General features: G+C 36.7%; 3 protein-coding genes and 1 pseudogene across 5 annotated transcripts; 3 read left to right on the top strand and 1 right to left on the bottom strand.

Moving 5' to 3' along the window:
• Positions 1 to 234: 234 nt before the first annotated feature.
• On the top strand, positions 235 to 826 carry LOC148917352 (non-specific lipid-transfer protein 1 pseudogene; annotated as a pseudogene).
• LOC103332243 (mitochondrial inner membrane protein OXA1-like) lies at positions 823 to 6,193 on the top strand. 2 transcript variants are annotated; one of them, XM_008234964.3, is made up of 10 exons: positions 823 to 1,281; positions 1,917 to 2,405; positions 2,625 to 2,715; positions 3,368 to 3,415; positions 3,668 to 3,726; positions 4,256 to 4,331; positions 4,455 to 4,586; positions 4,786 to 4,893; positions 4,981 to 5,035; positions 5,643 to 6,193. In XM_008234964.3, exons 2-10 carry the CDS (start codon positions 1,933 to 1,935, stop codon positions 5,894 to 5,896), a joined length of 1,296 nt encoding a protein of 431 aa, XP_008233186.1. In that variant the 5' UTR covers positions 823 to 1,281; positions 1,917 to 1,932; the 3' UTR covers positions 5,897 to 6,193. The 2 variants fall into 2 exon arrangements, with proteins under 2 accessions (XP_008233186.1, XP_008233187.1); XM_008234965.3 differs by having other exon boundaries at positions 1,914 to 2,405.
• Positions 6,194 to 6,360: 167 nt separating this feature from the next.
• LOC103332242 (cyclic nucleotide-gated ion channel 1) lies at positions 6,361 to 11,320 on the bottom strand. Its single transcript, XM_089052502.1, has 9 exons — positions 10,937 to 11,320; positions 10,425 to 10,508; positions 9,703 to 10,276; positions 8,839 to 9,048; positions 8,446 to 8,747; positions 8,209 to 8,320; positions 7,706 to 7,942; positions 7,234 to 7,621; positions 6,361 to 6,956 (listed from the first exon to the last, which is right to left on the bottom strand). Exons 2-9 carry the CDS (start codon positions 10,451 to 10,453, stop codon positions 6,643 to 6,645), a joined length of 2,166 nt encoding a protein of 721 aa, XP_088908628.1. The 5' UTR covers positions 10,454 to 10,508; positions 10,937 to 11,320; the 3' UTR covers positions 6,361 to 6,642.
• A 3,179-nt stretch (positions 11,321 to 14,499) lies between these two features.
• On the top strand, positions 14,500 to 16,026 carry LOC148917351 (mitochondrial inner membrane protein OXA1-like). Of its 2 annotated transcripts, none has more exons than XM_089052500.1 (5): positions 14,500 to 14,616; positions 14,740 to 14,871; positions 15,074 to 15,181; positions 15,253 to 15,307; positions 15,483 to 16,026. In XM_089052500.1, exons 2-5 carry the CDS (start codon positions 14,749 to 14,751, stop codon positions 15,494 to 15,496), a joined length of 300 nt encoding a protein of 99 aa, XP_088908626.1. In that variant the 5' UTR covers positions 14,500 to 14,616; positions 14,740 to 14,748; the 3' UTR covers positions 15,497 to 16,026. The 2 variants fall into 2 exon arrangements, with proteins under 2 accessions (XP_088908626.1, XP_088908625.1); XM_089052499.1 differs by having other exon boundaries at positions 15,456 to 16,026.
• The last annotated feature ends 162 nt before the right edge of the window (positions 16,027 to 16,188 follow it).

Raw genomic sequence — 16,188 nt, 5'->3', positions numbered from 1 at the left:
TGCCCTAATTAAGTTGTTCACGTAATCCCAACATGAGAAGTCCTATTCTGTCTTCATGGAAACAGAAACCGATCACTGGCATGAAACTTGCATGAGCATAATTACAGCTGTGGGGCTTGAAAACTGAAAAACCTGCACTCAAGCATTTATATATGTACCCTGCAGTCTTGCAAAGACCTCAAACTTGGGAATTAAACACTTGCCCCCAAGTGATCTTAAAATTTAGGAGCAACAATGACTCGCCTCATTGGATTCCTAGCCGTCCTCTTGTTCCTTTCAAGTGCTGCAAATTCGGCGCCTTCATGCCCTACCGTAACCCAGCAAGTGGCCCCGTGTCTCAGTTTTGTGAAAGGTGGAAGCGACACCAAGCCATCTGAGGAGTGTTGCAAAGGGGTTAAGGAGCTGAGTGTCAATGCTAATTCCAGACCAGACAGGGAAGCTGTGTGCAAGTGCCTTAAGCAAATGTTGTCTTCCGTTGGAAACTATAATCCCTCTCAAGTCTCTCTTCTTCCCAAGAAATGTGGCCTGTCCCTCAATCTCCCTCCAATTGATAAAAACACTGACTGCTCAAAGTAATACATACACACTCCAAAAATGCTAAGTCACCTGAATTTTTTGACCACATTAGCTCATGACTTAGTAGTTGGTGCTTACTCATTACATCAATTATCACGATCAACAGTTAATTAACACATCAACTGTCATATAATATGATCAGAAAATAAATATGGTTCATGTAGCATTACTTTACACACTTCTCTTTTTCAAGGTGCTGACCATCGTTTTTTTGCCATGCAGGGTTGGAATGTTTTATCATGGAGAGTGATTTTGTTAATTCCAGCTGGGTTTGCCATTGCCATAGCAAGAGATTTATTTATAATTAATATGACAAGTATAAAATAAATTGTACACACATAATTATATTATCAGAGCCATTAGTGAACAATATAATACCACTGAGAACAATCTAGTAATTATGGAATTATATATAATCCTTGTTTTATTTTCCTTTCAAATTGTTAAAAATTTTGCTTTCAAAGCAATCCTCTACATCTGGTAGTACACTGGGACTTGCTACGCATAAATACGACATAACGTTTACAAGCGCTTAAATTTTAACGACATGCAGTATAAATCACGTTGTTTCTCTCTTCTTCTTTTTTTCAATTTTTTTTTTTTATCATACCTACTGTGTTCGAAATTTATGAAAATGAAGCGTTCTGCTGCTAATGAAGTTTCTGTCTCTTCGCGTCCAGAAGAGAACTAAGAAAAGTCAGAAAGGTAATTAATTCCAATGGTTCTCTTTCTGTTTGGTTAATTTCTGTTTGGCTCTTAAGAAAATACAGTGCAACGACGTAAACTTTTATAATTTGTTGGTGGTAACTCATCATGTAAAGCCCATCTGGGTTCTTCAAAGTTAAGCCCCAACCAAATGTTTGATAGTTTAATTCACAACTTTGAGCACTCTGTTTTGGGTTCTTTTCATTGGGTGCTTAGCTAATTATATATATGGAACTTTAACTTAGTTCAATCCTGAAAGTCCTTGATCCTAACATATCAAACTTTTCTGTGGAATCCATGAAAATGCGTTGTGAGAGGTTCTTTGAGTTGATTGAGAAAAAAAAGTGAGAAATTGGAAAAGAGTACGACTTTTGGATCCTACTAGATTTCAGCAGTGAAGACCAAGAAATATTACTGAAGAAAGTACAACTCAGTACAAGTCCAAACAACTTGAAATTTGGGGTTGCAATATTTCTTTCTTTTCTCCTTTGTGTTACATTTCTTGTAAGCCAAGTGGGTATGAATATAACACCTCAAAGTAGAAAGTGTTATGATCGTGTTGTCTTGCTTTTTTCTTGTTCTATATTGCATATGTAATCTCTTTATAATGTTTAGATATCTGCTTCTTTTAGCAGAAGTTAGCTAGCAGAAATGGCTTGTAGACGTAGTGTCTCCACCACAGTGACCTTTGGTACCAGACGTTTCCACCCTTCATTTAGTCACATTCTTCATGATAACAATGAGGATACTAAATCACATGCACCGAATTCAAGTTTGCCTCCACCTGTGATCAAGAGTACTTTGCCACGTGGCTCTTACAACTCGACACTTGGATTTTGTTTTGGTTCTCTATGTAGAGAGAGGACAGGCTCATCATTGTCTTGGAAAATGGGGCTTGGCTCCTTTCATTGTAGGTATATGTCAGCCATAATCGATGATGGGTCTGATAAGATTAATGACGTTGGCTATTTTGCTGAGGTTATTACGGATAAGACGGTGGAAGTGGTAACCTCACAAGCCCCCGCTGTGAGTGAAGTGGCTGCTGCTGCAGCAGATTCTTTCTTCCCAGTTGCTGCCCTGCAGTATTTGATCGATGGCGTGCATTCTTTTACTGGATGTAATTGGTAAATGAAATGATTTTAGGGAGAATTCTCTTACTTTTTGACAATCTTGTTTATTTTTCCTTTTTTATATGATTTTAATATTTTTTGGTAAGTTGAAGGAAAGTTAATAGTGAAACAATTATGTAATGCTGCTTAAGTAGAAGTACAGAGCTTATGGTTACAAATTTTATCTTAAAGCTATTTTGGTTTCTCCTTGAAAGTGATTAATTGTTTTTCCAGGTGGGCCTCAATAGCTTTAACAACTATTCTGATTCGAGGGGCTACAATTCCACTTCTCATTAATCAACTCAGGGCTACTACACAACTTAATGTTAGTTTTCATTCCCTTAAGCTCAATGGATTTGTGTGTGTGCACATGTGAATCTGTTATTGAAAACTATAAATTATCAATTAATTTCCTGGATGTGTCAGTTTAAAGTTTGATGAACATCAAAGGTTGTATTAGATACTCCAGAAAGATTTCTTGCAGTTGGAATCACTATATTTTTAATGACCATAACTGTGATAACGAGCCCTTGTCCAGAGGTTGTATGTTTCCTGGGCTCTCTCTCTCTCTCTCTCTCTCTCTCTCTCTCTCTCTCTCTCTCTCGGGGTGGATACTCTATTTCAGCTGTTTAATAACCTGATTCTATGATCGTTTGTTAATCCTTTTGACTATATGAAAGAAACACCATTCCTTGATTGTTTGTGCAAGCGGTACTCTTTTAAATGTGATGGTGGCATGATTCATATTTTCATGAGTTGAAGTATGCTTTGAATCACTTATATGACAACCCCCAGCCATTTGGGGGTTGGGGGGAGAGGGGTTAGGGGCAGGTAGTATGTTTCAATACATTTGTGAATATTGATGTAATTTTACTATTTTTGATGTTTTTTATTCAGTTTCTTACATTGTTTAGAAGAAGAAAGCATTCAATTAGTATCTGACTCTGTTTATTTTAATTTTTTCTATTGCGATACAGTTAATGAGGCCCCATTTAGAGGAGTTAAAACAACAGATGCAAGATATGGTATGAATTTCTTTCTTCTTCTTTTTTTTCTTTTCTTTTGTTTGGGGTGGGGGCAGTAGCCGGGGGGGAATCATGATAATCTAGTATGCTGAGATACTCATCAAAATCCACCATGGTCTCTTTGCTTCTTTTGGCCAGCATCTTATATTGTCTATCTCAGAATCAACTTTAATTTCCTCATATGATATGGTGTGCATCATAAAGTTTTCAGAAAGCTTCATTTTCTTCATTTTGATACAATATATTTGTTAGGCAATGGATCCGAATGTTTTGCAAGAAGGTCAGAAACGAATGAAGGCATTGTTCAAGGAGTAAGTAATTTTTCAGTCTGATGGAATCACATCTGATGATTAGCTATTTTCCTTTTATAGATGTAATCTTGTCAGATACATACATTCTTTCTTCCACTGTGATACATAAATGTGTTTCTATGAAGATAACCAATTTAAAAGTTAAGACGACTTTTTTTTTTTTTTTTTTTTTTCAAATTGCAAAAAAGTTCTTAGTAATGGTTGGTTTGCCAACAAAATGAAAGTAAGATAGAAAAAAGAGGACTACGATTTGATTTAATTAAAATAATGACAATTAGAAGGGACCTAAATCTAAAGCCAGAAAGTCTACTTCCTGAATTTTCCTGTGGTAGCTGTCTCACATGAGGGTTCGACAACCGTTTTGCCTGTACATTTAGTGTAGTTGAATTCTCACTGTTTGCAGATTAAAGGAGTACACACACATTGTATCCTTTTATTTTTTCTATTTCTTTGTCATTGTTTCTCATGCAGCCATCTTATATGTGCATGTGCATGCATTTAACGCTTTGAAACTGCACGGTTTTTGCAGATATGGAGTCAATCCACTTTCTCAATTGCAACCGCTATTCATTCAAGGTCCCATCTTCATCAGTTTTTTCTTAGCTGTAAGATATGAGAGCCCCTCAGTTTTGTAGTATCTTGTTGAAACTATTCATTTGATATTTGATTATTTTCATGACTTTCCAAATTTCAAGTTGTGTTTCATTTTCTGACTCTTGTAAATGCAGGTTAGAAACATGGCTGAGAAGGTTCCTTCTTTTCAAAGTGGTGGAGCTCTTTGGTTTACTGATCTCACTACTCCAGATAGCTTGCTCATCCTTCCAGTTCTGACATCGTTGACATTCTTGATTACAGTAGAGGTAGGATTTTTGTTACTTATTTAGCTTGCATATATGGTATTTAATTTCTCTTGGGTTTTTAATTAAGAGAGAGTTATTTTTTATTTATTTTTATTGATTGTGGGTGGATATTTCTATCAGATGCTTTTTACCTTGTTGGCTTATTGCTATGATGCTTTCCAAAGAGTGAGCAGTTATGTGATTTCTGCTGTTTCCTTAGTGCAACATGCAGGAGGGTCTTGAAGGGAATCCCATTGCCCAAACTATGAAAAACTATTCTAGAATCCTTGCGGCCATTTCAGTTCCTGTAATGATGAGTTTCCCCAAGGTTTGTGAATTTGCTGAATTTAATGTATGGGAGTAGGGTATGTCCAGGATCTTTTATATTGCTTTGTTGAATCCCATGTCTTTGCAGGCACTGTTCTGTTATTGGCTCACCTCCAACCTGTTCTCCCTTACATATGGATTAGGTGAGTCCTTCCTGCAAATCATGAACTTCTTTTTGTATGTAATGTTTTGTAACCCTACTTTGAATTCAAATGAGGGATTTGTTTGCTTTGATCAGATGCTTAAATGCAATTCAGTATATCATTAGAACTTTTGGTGGTTTTCCTTGGATCTAGTTGACAATGTTGCCCTTAAGAATCAAACCTGTGCACATGCAGATGACAGCCTGAGCCTTTTACCATTCACTAGAGTGACCCCTTAGGTTTTCTTTTTCTTCCTGTCAAGTAAGAAAGTTAAATTGAAAGTGCTAATGGGGTAATTTAGTACACAAGCCATATACATTGGACCCCTAATTGACAGCATAGTGTTTTATTATTAAACTGTGCCATCTCCTTTGCAAAATGGAAGTAGATGGGGATCAGGCAAAGTACAGGATGGGTGGCCTGAGCCCACATCGTCAGCACTAAAATCACCTTGCTTGGAATATGTTAGAAAGATTGTAACCTAACCCATTAGATGAACCATTTCCATTTTAACAAAATTTGGTGGTTCTAGTCAGCTCTGGAGCTTGTTTGAGCATATCTTGTTTCCCGCGTATTTACGCTGACGGACTGTATTGTATTCCTGCAGTAATTAGGCTCCCAGAGGTGAAGAGTTTCCTTGGTCTTCCTGAAATTCCTGTGCCACCTCCTGCTCCATCACAACCTCAATCTTTTTTGTCTTCAGCAATTGAACAGGACACTACCGTTGAATCAGGATCTCCGTTACCCACTAAGCCATCAAAGGTTACTGACAGAAGAATATCACGGACTTCAATTCTCAAGCAGAGACTTAAAAGTCTGGAAAATCAAATCAAGGAAAGAAATAAACAAAAGAAGATGTGAAAGTACTGCTCCAACTAAGTTTATGGTGCACCGGATGATGGAAAGTTTTTTGCTAGACGGCTATGAATCAGTTAACAGTGGAATCCCTTTTGGGAGAAGACACTCTGAGGTAGAAGTAAATTATGATCTGTTTTAAGCTTGATTTTATGCATCCTTTCCCTCGATGCTGTAGAGTACAACGATTCAACTATCTCACACAGAGTGAATCACACATGAGTTTTACAAGATTACAAGTCTCATGGGCAATTTTTGGAAATAAAAGTTGGAGAGCTCTATAAGGCGCGTATCTTTTATATACCTTTTGAGTTATATTAATGTTCTTTTATACACCTTTTGTGACTAGTAACAGCTAAAAATTATATTAGCAACCGAGAGGTTAATGTTAAGGCAGCTGAGCTTGCATCTTATCGAGTTGAATGACCGACTTAAGCAGCAAAGAGATGTTTTTGACTTGAAGGGAATGATTGGCAGAAAATTTCCGCTTTATTCCATGTTATAAAATAATATATTTTTTATACATAGAAAACTATCCGCTATGAATGTCATATCACACATGAAGGTTGGCTCATAAAACAAATGAACTCTCAATGGATCAAAAAGGAGAAATTGAGAAAAAAGCTAAGTTAGATACAGAGGGAGGGAAGTTACACCAAGTTACCAATATTTTAATACACAGAAACCTCCAAGGATAAACTTGTATCTGGAAAGCAAAACTTAGACGCTAATCACTTCATACCAATGTACTACTAGTCATGACGCTCTGCGGTAAAATCAGGCTCAGCGGGCTTCTGAGGCAGCAGTGGCAGCAATGTTGGTGAAGGTCTAGTGTTGCGCTTACCCTTTTGTCGCAAGTTTCGTACTGCATTGGCTGCAAACTTTGATGCATATACAGTGGCAAGTAGGCTTGGTGAGCTTCCAGCTTCTCTTGTCAAAGCATCTTGCAGCCTGTCTTCTGCTTCACGTAAAGACTTCTCATGCTTTCTCTTGCAGTGCCGGCGCCAAGCTGCTTGTATGAAACAGGCTGACCATGTCCTCCACTGCAGGGAGTAAAACCTGAAAAGTAAACATTATGGCATGAGAAAACTACATACTGAAATCAAAAAAATCAAGAAGAATGGTAAGCACATTCCAAATATAATGCTTTGCTTTTGCATAACATAGCATGCTTGTTCTGTTGCATATTTGAAGAGAAAGCAATGTTATGAGGTATTTTGCTTAAAAATCAAATGAAGGTGGAAATATGAATCTTTCTGTAACTTTTCTCCTTTTTTTGGGTTCATATTAGTTGTCCATGATGAAAAAGGAAAAAGCATGGTTATTTGAGCCTTGCCTGAAAGTGTGCTGGAGCTGCTTGCTGTGTAGGCGCCGAAACTGGGAGGCAACAAACTTCAAATCATCAGCCATGAGAGCAAAGGCTTCAACTTCTGTTTTAGCTTCCACTGTCCTAGTTGAGATGGGAAGATTGGTGGAGGAGTTTGGATCCAAGGCCCATGTAAGAAGCTCTTCTCCACAAAAGTCACCAGCCTTAAGATCAGCAGTGTTGAAGAAGCCAGTTCTTCCACCATTGGTAGTCATGGTTGCTAAATATCCACGCATGATGAATAGCATCTCATCAACTGGATCGCCTTCTCGAGTGATAACGCTCTTGTCTGTGTAAAGAACTGGCTTGAGACGATCACACAGGGCGTCCATCAATTGTTCATCCATTTTCTCAAACATTGGCACCTGAGTTAATAAAGTGTGCTGATGAACACAACTGCTAATAGTTGGAGAGAAAAGGATGCATAAATTATTAGTGAAAGCACTCACTCTATTGAGAAGAGCCAAGCAAAGATGGCGCTTTATGTCCTTCCGCAGGTCTTTGGGAAGGTTACGGACAAGAGTCTCTTCCTCAACACCTCTTGTTTCTTGCCATTTATACTGATCATAGTGTCTAATCCTTTCCCTCAATTTCTCGGGGAGCATTCGGTGTGACATCCACTGTTCTGCATCTCGCCTTTTCACTCTCATTTCTTCAACTCTCACAGTTGTGGACTGCAGAAATTTCTATAACATAACAAGAAACAAGGTTAGAATGTTAGGCTTTAGCTCATTCAATCCAAGAAGAAAGTACATCAACTAAGAACACTGCTAGCACTAAGAGATTTGATTTAAGACAGATATCGATGTGTTAATTTCATGTGCTCAATCCGTAGTCTAATTTTTGGCCAGGATGCTATGCATAAGAACAAAGCTGCGTACATCTTTAGTGTCATCCCATAATACTTACAACATATATTGGTTGTCAAGAAAATGACGGCATCAAATATTACCTGCATATTGCCAATGAGCAATGAAAATAGCACCAATCCAAAGATAGATATGAACACGGCAAAGACTATCTCCCAAACAAAAGTGCTTGTTTTGAGGTTTTGACCAAGAGAACTGCAAAACCGGTACAAGTTAAAAACGGCAACATGTATGTACATGAAACCTTAAGAAAATTTTAACTGCTAAACTCAGCATGCTAACTTATTAAGAATAAATATAAAAAGTTTATGATTACAAACCTAAGGTTGCGCAGACCCCACCAGAAGCAGTATAAAAATTTCTTTGGAAAATTTTTGGTCTCTAGCACACCAGACTGCAGAGCATCAGTAAATATTCCAAAGTTGAACACCGTTGAATTTTTTATTTCATCAGGGTCAATAAAAGGGCAAGAAGCATTTAACTTCTTAATAAAGCTAGGGTTAGCTTTATTCTTAGGATCACAGTACAGGAATTTCTTACAATCAACATCCCCGTGACACTGAATACGCCAGCAACTATACTCTCGTTCCGCGGAGAACAAGTACCAAAAGGCTCCAACTACCTGGTATGACACAGTCCTTATCAGATCAGAAATCCCACATAATTTCTTGGAGATTGTTGAGGATTCAAAAACTATCAAATCAAAGACTTACGTGACTGGCTAGCATGTAGAGCAAAAGATTGTAAGCAGCTCCAGCCCATGCTGTTTCAGTCAGGAAGCCTGAAGTTCTTGTTACTTCTTTGTATAATGGATAGATCCGCCAAAGCCTTGGCCCATATTGGGCAACAATTACAAACAGCAACAAGTCCTTTGTGACTCGGGGAACTGGACGTGATATTGGGATTATAAAAAAAACAACAACCTGAACAAATTAAGCAGAACAAAATCGTCGGCATTGTGAATTATGGACATAAGCTACAACCAGAGATATGGTTAATAAAATCACTCTGTTCTAATAATAAAACCATGTAAAAACTTTAAAAACCTTTCAGATATTAAACAAAGAATTCAGTTTTCTGCAATTGATAATAATTGGACATTCTGGAAAAAGCCTGCAAATTCAACCTCCTGGCTATACACACAATTACACACATTGTTTCGAGGACATAAGATTAGGACCCCAACTTCTAGTTTGTTCCACTCAAGGTGGTGTTTTTTCTTTAGTTGTTTGGGTGTAAAAGAACCAAAGGAAAGGTATTGAAGTGGAATGCATATCACTAGAAAGCATATTCTGAGTTCTACTAAGGATACAAGGAGACAGGTTGGGAAGAAAGCCTATTCTTATTTTGTATTAGCATAAAACATGAATGCCATAATAGCGTATTTGATTGAAAGAACGTTTTCTGAGAATATTTTTATCAATATAACTCAAGCAAATAAAAAAAGGGGGAGTCTGACAAGCAAAAGAAAGGTTAAAAGAATGGTTTGCAATAAAAGGTTAGGGGAACATAATCTGAACCTTCCATAATGTCATGAACCTCAATCTTTCTTATGAAATAAAGGGAAGGGCAGCTACCTGTGGCAGAGGAAGAATAGCTAGAACGTCAATGATGAAGTATGAGGACAAGTATCTTTTTGCAATGGCCACGGGATCGTCAATTAGCTCACCCCTTCCGAATACTCGAGAAGAGGGGGCAATAAAACCAGTGCGAAATTGAAAGATGATATGAAGTATGTGAAAGACATCGGTGAAGGAACGAAGAACACAAGTAATGATCTGCAACCTTTTGTCCAAATCCACGCACTTATATTTCCCATCGACCACTGCAGTATAAAGAAACAACGGGTCCAAGGACACAGCTATAACACAAGTGATCACAAATATCTTGTTCCAGTTCTGAAGAAATGACCCCTGAGGGTCAAGAATTTTCCTCCTAGAGCCTGACTCCCTTGCTGACCAGTTACCTACAGAAGTGGAACCTAGTGGTTTTTTCAAGCTTCTAATCCGATCAGAACCCCTCTCTAATCCTCGCCGGAGACCCCTAAGAACTGCATTCACAGATGGTCTAGCTCTTCTTGGATTTAGTCCATGACCAGTGGAAGCTTCATGCTCAGAGCTTACAGATCGATCCGAATGCCAATCTTCAAACCTGGATAAAACAACAAACGTAACACAAAGTCACATGAATTTGTAACATCACAGAGGTGCACAAACAATTGTATAAAATAAGATTAGACACAAACAGTAACACCAACAACATTGGACTTTATTGGTACTCAAGACTTGAAGAAACTAACCTTACAAACTTATGCCCCACGGAATTCATATTTTGGTATCCGGATTTGGTTCTTTTACTGCTTGAAAGAGCTGATATCCAGGCCCTGCAAGAACCCAACTCTTATATTGAAATTTTCTTCACTAGAAACTAGAAAAGGCACGCAATGATAGACTTAATCAGAAGAGCATTAGTGATTAAAACAACAGCTCTCAATGAAAGTTTCAATATGAAAAGCCGGTCAATGTTCCGATACTTGAAACAAAGTAATTATGCAGTGATCATATTCTTCTAGGGATAGTATTACTGTAAAATATCATTGTAAACGCATTGACTGAAAAGACTGAACCAAAGATAGAAAATTACCAAAATAGGAGAAAGATAATGATGAACATAGCAATTGAAAATAAGTCATAAATCATTCTAAATAGCATCAAACATGAAAATAGAAACAATCACCCCTTACACAAGTTAACTTTCTTTTTGGTTGCTGAGATAAACAAAAACTCAACAGTTATGTGCTTTATGTTGTACCTTATATTCCTACAGCATGAAAAGCTGAAAACCCACGTCTAAAAAAGCAAGACTGCTGCATCAAATCAAACCCAACTGGATGAAGTTTCTTTCATTTATCAGATTCTTGACTTTTTCTTTTCTTATCACATCTTTTCTCAGGCCTCAAACAGAAACCCAAAACCAGAGAGAACCTGAAGAAATTAGAGCAACAACAAGATGAAGAGCTTGTAGAGAAATTTCGTTCTGACAATCAAGAGATGTTTCGCAGAGAGAAACTATAAATGGCAGTTAATATTGTGTGAGTTTCGAAGAGAGATAATAATAGGGAGGAAAACAGGGTACAAAAGGACACCACAGGCAGAGTCCCCGCTTGACAAGAGTCTGAAGTCAAGCCCAACGAAACTCCAGAGAAATTGATGATGGTTAAGCTATTTTATTTTCCATGATTTTACTATATAATATATACTGGTGGCCCTGTGGCAGTGGGCCATATTTCTGGGGGCCATCAACTACCATGTTGAACATTTGACTATGATATTTTAATTAATAGTAGCCTAAATGTGGAAATCACATAAATTAAGGTTAAAATTAGTTTTTTTATTTTATTTTTATAATATATAGAGTTTTTCTATTTAAACCTTGTACTTCTTTTTGTTCACCCAATATTCTAAGTTCACCCTAATTTCTAATTCAAATTTTCATAATTTCTAAGAAAACCTCACTGTCTTATCAAATTATCCCTAAATACACACCTAACAGAAAAAGAAAAAAAAAACTCATCAATCTCACACCCCACATCCCACTATCTTGCTCCTTACTACTCCAAGTTTTCCTCAACTTCATATTACTTAAAGAGATAAAAACACGGTTATCAAATGTGTAGTAGCATTGAGAATGAACTAGGATGTTTTGTGAAGAGAAGATGAGAGTGTAGTAGGTTTTTTGAATTGAAAGATGAATAATCTGGTAATAAGGTGTAAATGAGTTTGTGTTTCTCTAAAACTTAATATGAAGAGTGATGAGGTGTGTGTATAGATGTACTATGGTCAAGTATTAAGTTGGATGACTTTTTTTTTTATATTTTTACACAATAATAAAACTTAAGAGCTTAATAATTTAAATATTAAAGTGAACAAAAAATGTGTGGAGTTTAAATAAAAACCTTTTTTTGTATTATATGTCACAGTCTACTTTGGTTGCACCAAGATTTTATGTTTTAACATTTATCGACTTTGAGGAAGGAAAAAAAAAAGCACAGTTATATAGGAGTAGTTAAAAGACTTGGTCAAATCAAGTGACATATTTTCATATAAAAATTTCCCCATAAGATGACCTATATTTTAATTTTGAAATGTCAACCTATACTTGAACCGAGTGATGCATTCGAGTTCCAAAGCTGAGTTGAACTGTCACCTAACTCGTCCAACTCACTAAGATTTGCACCCTTTTTCTTTCAGTAAATACTGGATTTGATGTTCTTCAGCCTTAATTAATTAAAGCGACATTTTTTGTTAAATAAAATTATTCATTTAAAAAAAAAAACTGTAGAAAATGACCTCCCATCTGCATGTACACTGACGATTGGCGCTTTTACAAGAACAACAATAATTGGTATTGTTTTTCACTCGAGGAGGGACCCTCTTGCTCAATAATCCAACCATCCACAATCCTATCGTTTTCACGACATCGTTTTCTGTTGCATTTCTCAAGTTATTCTCTTGCATCAAAGTCTCACAATCTAAACTTTATTAGATGATTTGAGCTCAATGTTTCACCTATTTGAACTTAATCAATAAATTGTTACGAAAAGGAATATTCAACTCACTCTACATGCAATGCAATGCACCACATGTCATCTATATCTTTTTTTATTGTTGATATTTTTTATTCATTAATCTTTTCACTGTAAACTTTACTGAATGAGATACCAGTACTGTACACTGACCCTAAAAAATTGCCAACTACGCAAGAAAAATATGGAACCAGTCTTACTTGCTCGAGTGATAATTTCAGTGGGAGTAATTATGAGTGGTTCAGGCTCCAATTCAGCCTCAACACCTGTTGAAAGAGAAATGATGACTGGCTTGAAGACCTGGAGCTCGAAGAAGGTGAGGACCAGTTCCCGAAGTCGCCGGCTCCGATTAAGGCGTCGATTATGTTGTTGAGTTATTGGCTGAGGAGGCCAGGGATGGCAGCAACCGAGGTTGGGGGCTATTGGGTGGCTGAGATGGGTTGTGACAGGGGGAATAGGGCTGGGATGGGGGGTGGATGAGGAAGAGGTGGGTTGTTTTTTTATTTTTATTTTTTTACCATTAACGTTATTTTACTATTATTTTGGCTTTATTATTTTTTCTTTTCATTTTATGTATTGACTATTATTTTATTCAAATTTATAAATTTATCCTTATTACTAAAGGAAAAATAGATGAAATTTCGAAAAATCTAACACCAAATCTTAAATTCACCAATTTAATTAATTCGGGTGATAAATTAATTGACTTTTTAGTTCGGAAGTTAAGTTTGATTGGGTCCTAGTTCAAAAGTGCACGGCAATTTACTCTAAAATTTATATAGTGATCCCACCATGCGCTTTCCCAACCCAAAAAAACAAAAAAAGGGAACCTTCTTTCCAAGAACTAATAAAAGTAATCAAAACACGGTAGGAATTTAATACTATATATTCAAAGACTTCATTTTCCATATGTGGACATGTCATGGTTGTCCACAAAACGTACGTAGCAAGCTTCATTACCAAATAAATTAGTAGAAATTGTCTTGTGTGTGGGTTTGCTTTAATTCATCAAAAAGGCAGTCTTTCTAGATTGAGAATTAGTCAATTTTAACCATTTAAGAAGACACTTCCACTGTCCACAGGTTTTTTGGTTGAAGATAAAGAAAAACTACGCGTTCGATTGGGAGAAAAAAGAAAAATACAACAATGTTTTAATATTAAAATTAGGACTAGGGGGTTTGCACCTTAATAAAAATATGTTATTTGTTAATCTCAGTTTGTGTTAAAATTTGCACAAAACAAAAATAATCACGCGATAATTGTGTTGAAAACATGGGACCTTTAGATTTACAGTCTGAAAATTTGGCAAAGTTTTACCCATCATGCATGGCACACGAATTCAGTTGACTGTTAAAATTTAAATTGATATATATATATATATATATATCTGAAATGCCTGGTCTTTTCCCTTGGATTCGAAGTCTCATGTTCGAGTCCCTCAATCTTCCAACATCACTTGTATCAAAATATTGGTTTTCCGTTACGCAAACCATGGATGCAAGAGAGTCTCACGCTTAAGCTGTTAGATAAGGCTAATTTAATTTCTCCAATTCACGAATTATAAAACCAGCCAAAGCACGTTAAGTTATCTTCCGCAATTAGCATGGCGGGAGGGGTTGAAACCCAAAAAAGAAAAGCAGATTTGAGGTTGAACCTTCCTTGGGAGTCTTATTAAGCTCTCATTCATTGACAATAAATCAGCATCCATCAAAATTCTGTGTTGTTTGATGAGGTTTTGATCACTATAATAGTTCTCTAGCTAATGTCCTATTATTACCAACATAATGCATATAACATGTCAATTTTCGTAGCATCGAAAGTAAATCGAAATCAATTATGTTAAGCTCTAATGTCCTACAAAATGGGAGAAAAATCAATGTAACATTCAATCAGTTTTTTCTTAGCTGTAAGATATGAGAGGCCCTCAGTTTTATAGTATCTTGTTGAAACTATTCATTTGATATTTGATTATTTTCATGACCGTCCAAATTTCAAGTTGTGTTTCATTTTCTGACTCTTGTAAATGCAGATTAGAAACATGGCTGAGAAGGTTCCTTCATTCCAAAGTGGTGGAGCTCTTTGGTTTACTGATCTCACTACTCCAGATAGCTTGCTCATCCTTCCAGTTCTGACATCGTTGACATTCTTGATTACAGTAGAGGTAGGATATTTTTAGCTAATTTAGCTTGTATATATGGTATTTAATTTCTCTTGGGTTTTTAATTAAGAAATAGTTATTTTATTTATTTTTAATTTATTGATTGTTGGTGGATGTTTCTATCAGATGCTTTTTACCTCCTTGTTTTATTGCTATAATACTTTCCAAGGAGTGAGCACTTATGTGATTTCTGCTGTTTCCTTAGTGCAATATGCAGGAGGGTCTTGAAGGGAATCCCATTGCCCGAACTATGAAAAACTATTCTAGAATCCTTGCTGCCATTTCAGTTCCTGCAATGATGAGTTTCCCCAAGGTTTGTGAATTTGCTGAATTTAATGTGTAGGAGTAGGGTATTTTGCTTTGTTGAATCCCATGTCTTTGCAGGCACTGTTCTGTTATTGGCTCACCTCCAACCTCTTCTCCCTTACATATGGTTTAGGTGAGTGCTTCCTGCAAATCACGTTGCTTGTGATATGTTAGAAAGATTGTAACCTAACCCATTAGATGAACCATTTCCGTTTTAACAAAATTTGGTGGTTCTAGTCAGCTCTGGAGCTGAGCATATCTTGTTTCCCGCGTATTGACAGACTGTATTGTATTCCTGCGGTAATTAGGCGCCCAGAGGTGAAGAGTTTCCTTGGTCTTCCTGAAATTCCGGTGCCACCTCCTGCTCAATCACAACCTCAATCCTTTTTGTCTTCGGCAATTGAACAGGACACTACAGTTGAATCAGGACCTTCGTTACCCAACGTTCCATCAAAGGTTGCTGACAGAAGAATATAACGGACTTCAATTCTCAAGCAGAGACTTAAAAGTCTGGAAAATCAAATCAAGGAAAGTAATAAACAAAAGAAGATGTGAAAGAACTGCTCCAACTAAGTTTATGGTGCACCGGATGATGGAAAGTTTTTTGCTAGACGGCTATAAATCAGTTAAACAGTGGAATCCCTTTTGGGAGAAGACACTCTTAGGTAGAAGTAAATTATGATCTGTTTCTATCTGTATTGACATTAAGCTTGGTTTTATGCATCCTTTCCCTCGATGCTGCAGAGCACACACAGTGAATCACACATGAGTTTCACAATTCTGCAAGTCTTCTAGGCAATTTTTGGAAATAAAAGTTGGAGAGCTCTAAAAGGGGCGTTTCTTTTATATAAACCTTTTGAGTTAAATTGATGTTATTTTCACTGCTAGTAAAAAATTATAAATGTGAAGATCAAGAAGGAAACTATTTGTGTATCTTTTGGGTACAAAGATATGCTATGAGGAGATGTGACTAGTAACAACTAAAAATAATATTAGCAGACGAGGGGTTGATGT

This window comes from Prunus mume, linkage group LG5 (genome assembly GCF_029339155.1).
Source record: "Prunus mume cultivar Tortuosa linkage group LG5, ASM2933915v1, whole genome shotgun sequence".
Classification (NCBI taxonomy): domain Eukaryota; kingdom Viridiplantae; phylum Streptophyta; class Magnoliopsida; order Rosales; family Rosaceae; genus Prunus; species Prunus mume.
The sequence above is the reverse complement of the archived record's forward strand: the minus strand, read 5'-3'. Positions and strand labels throughout refer to the sequence as shown.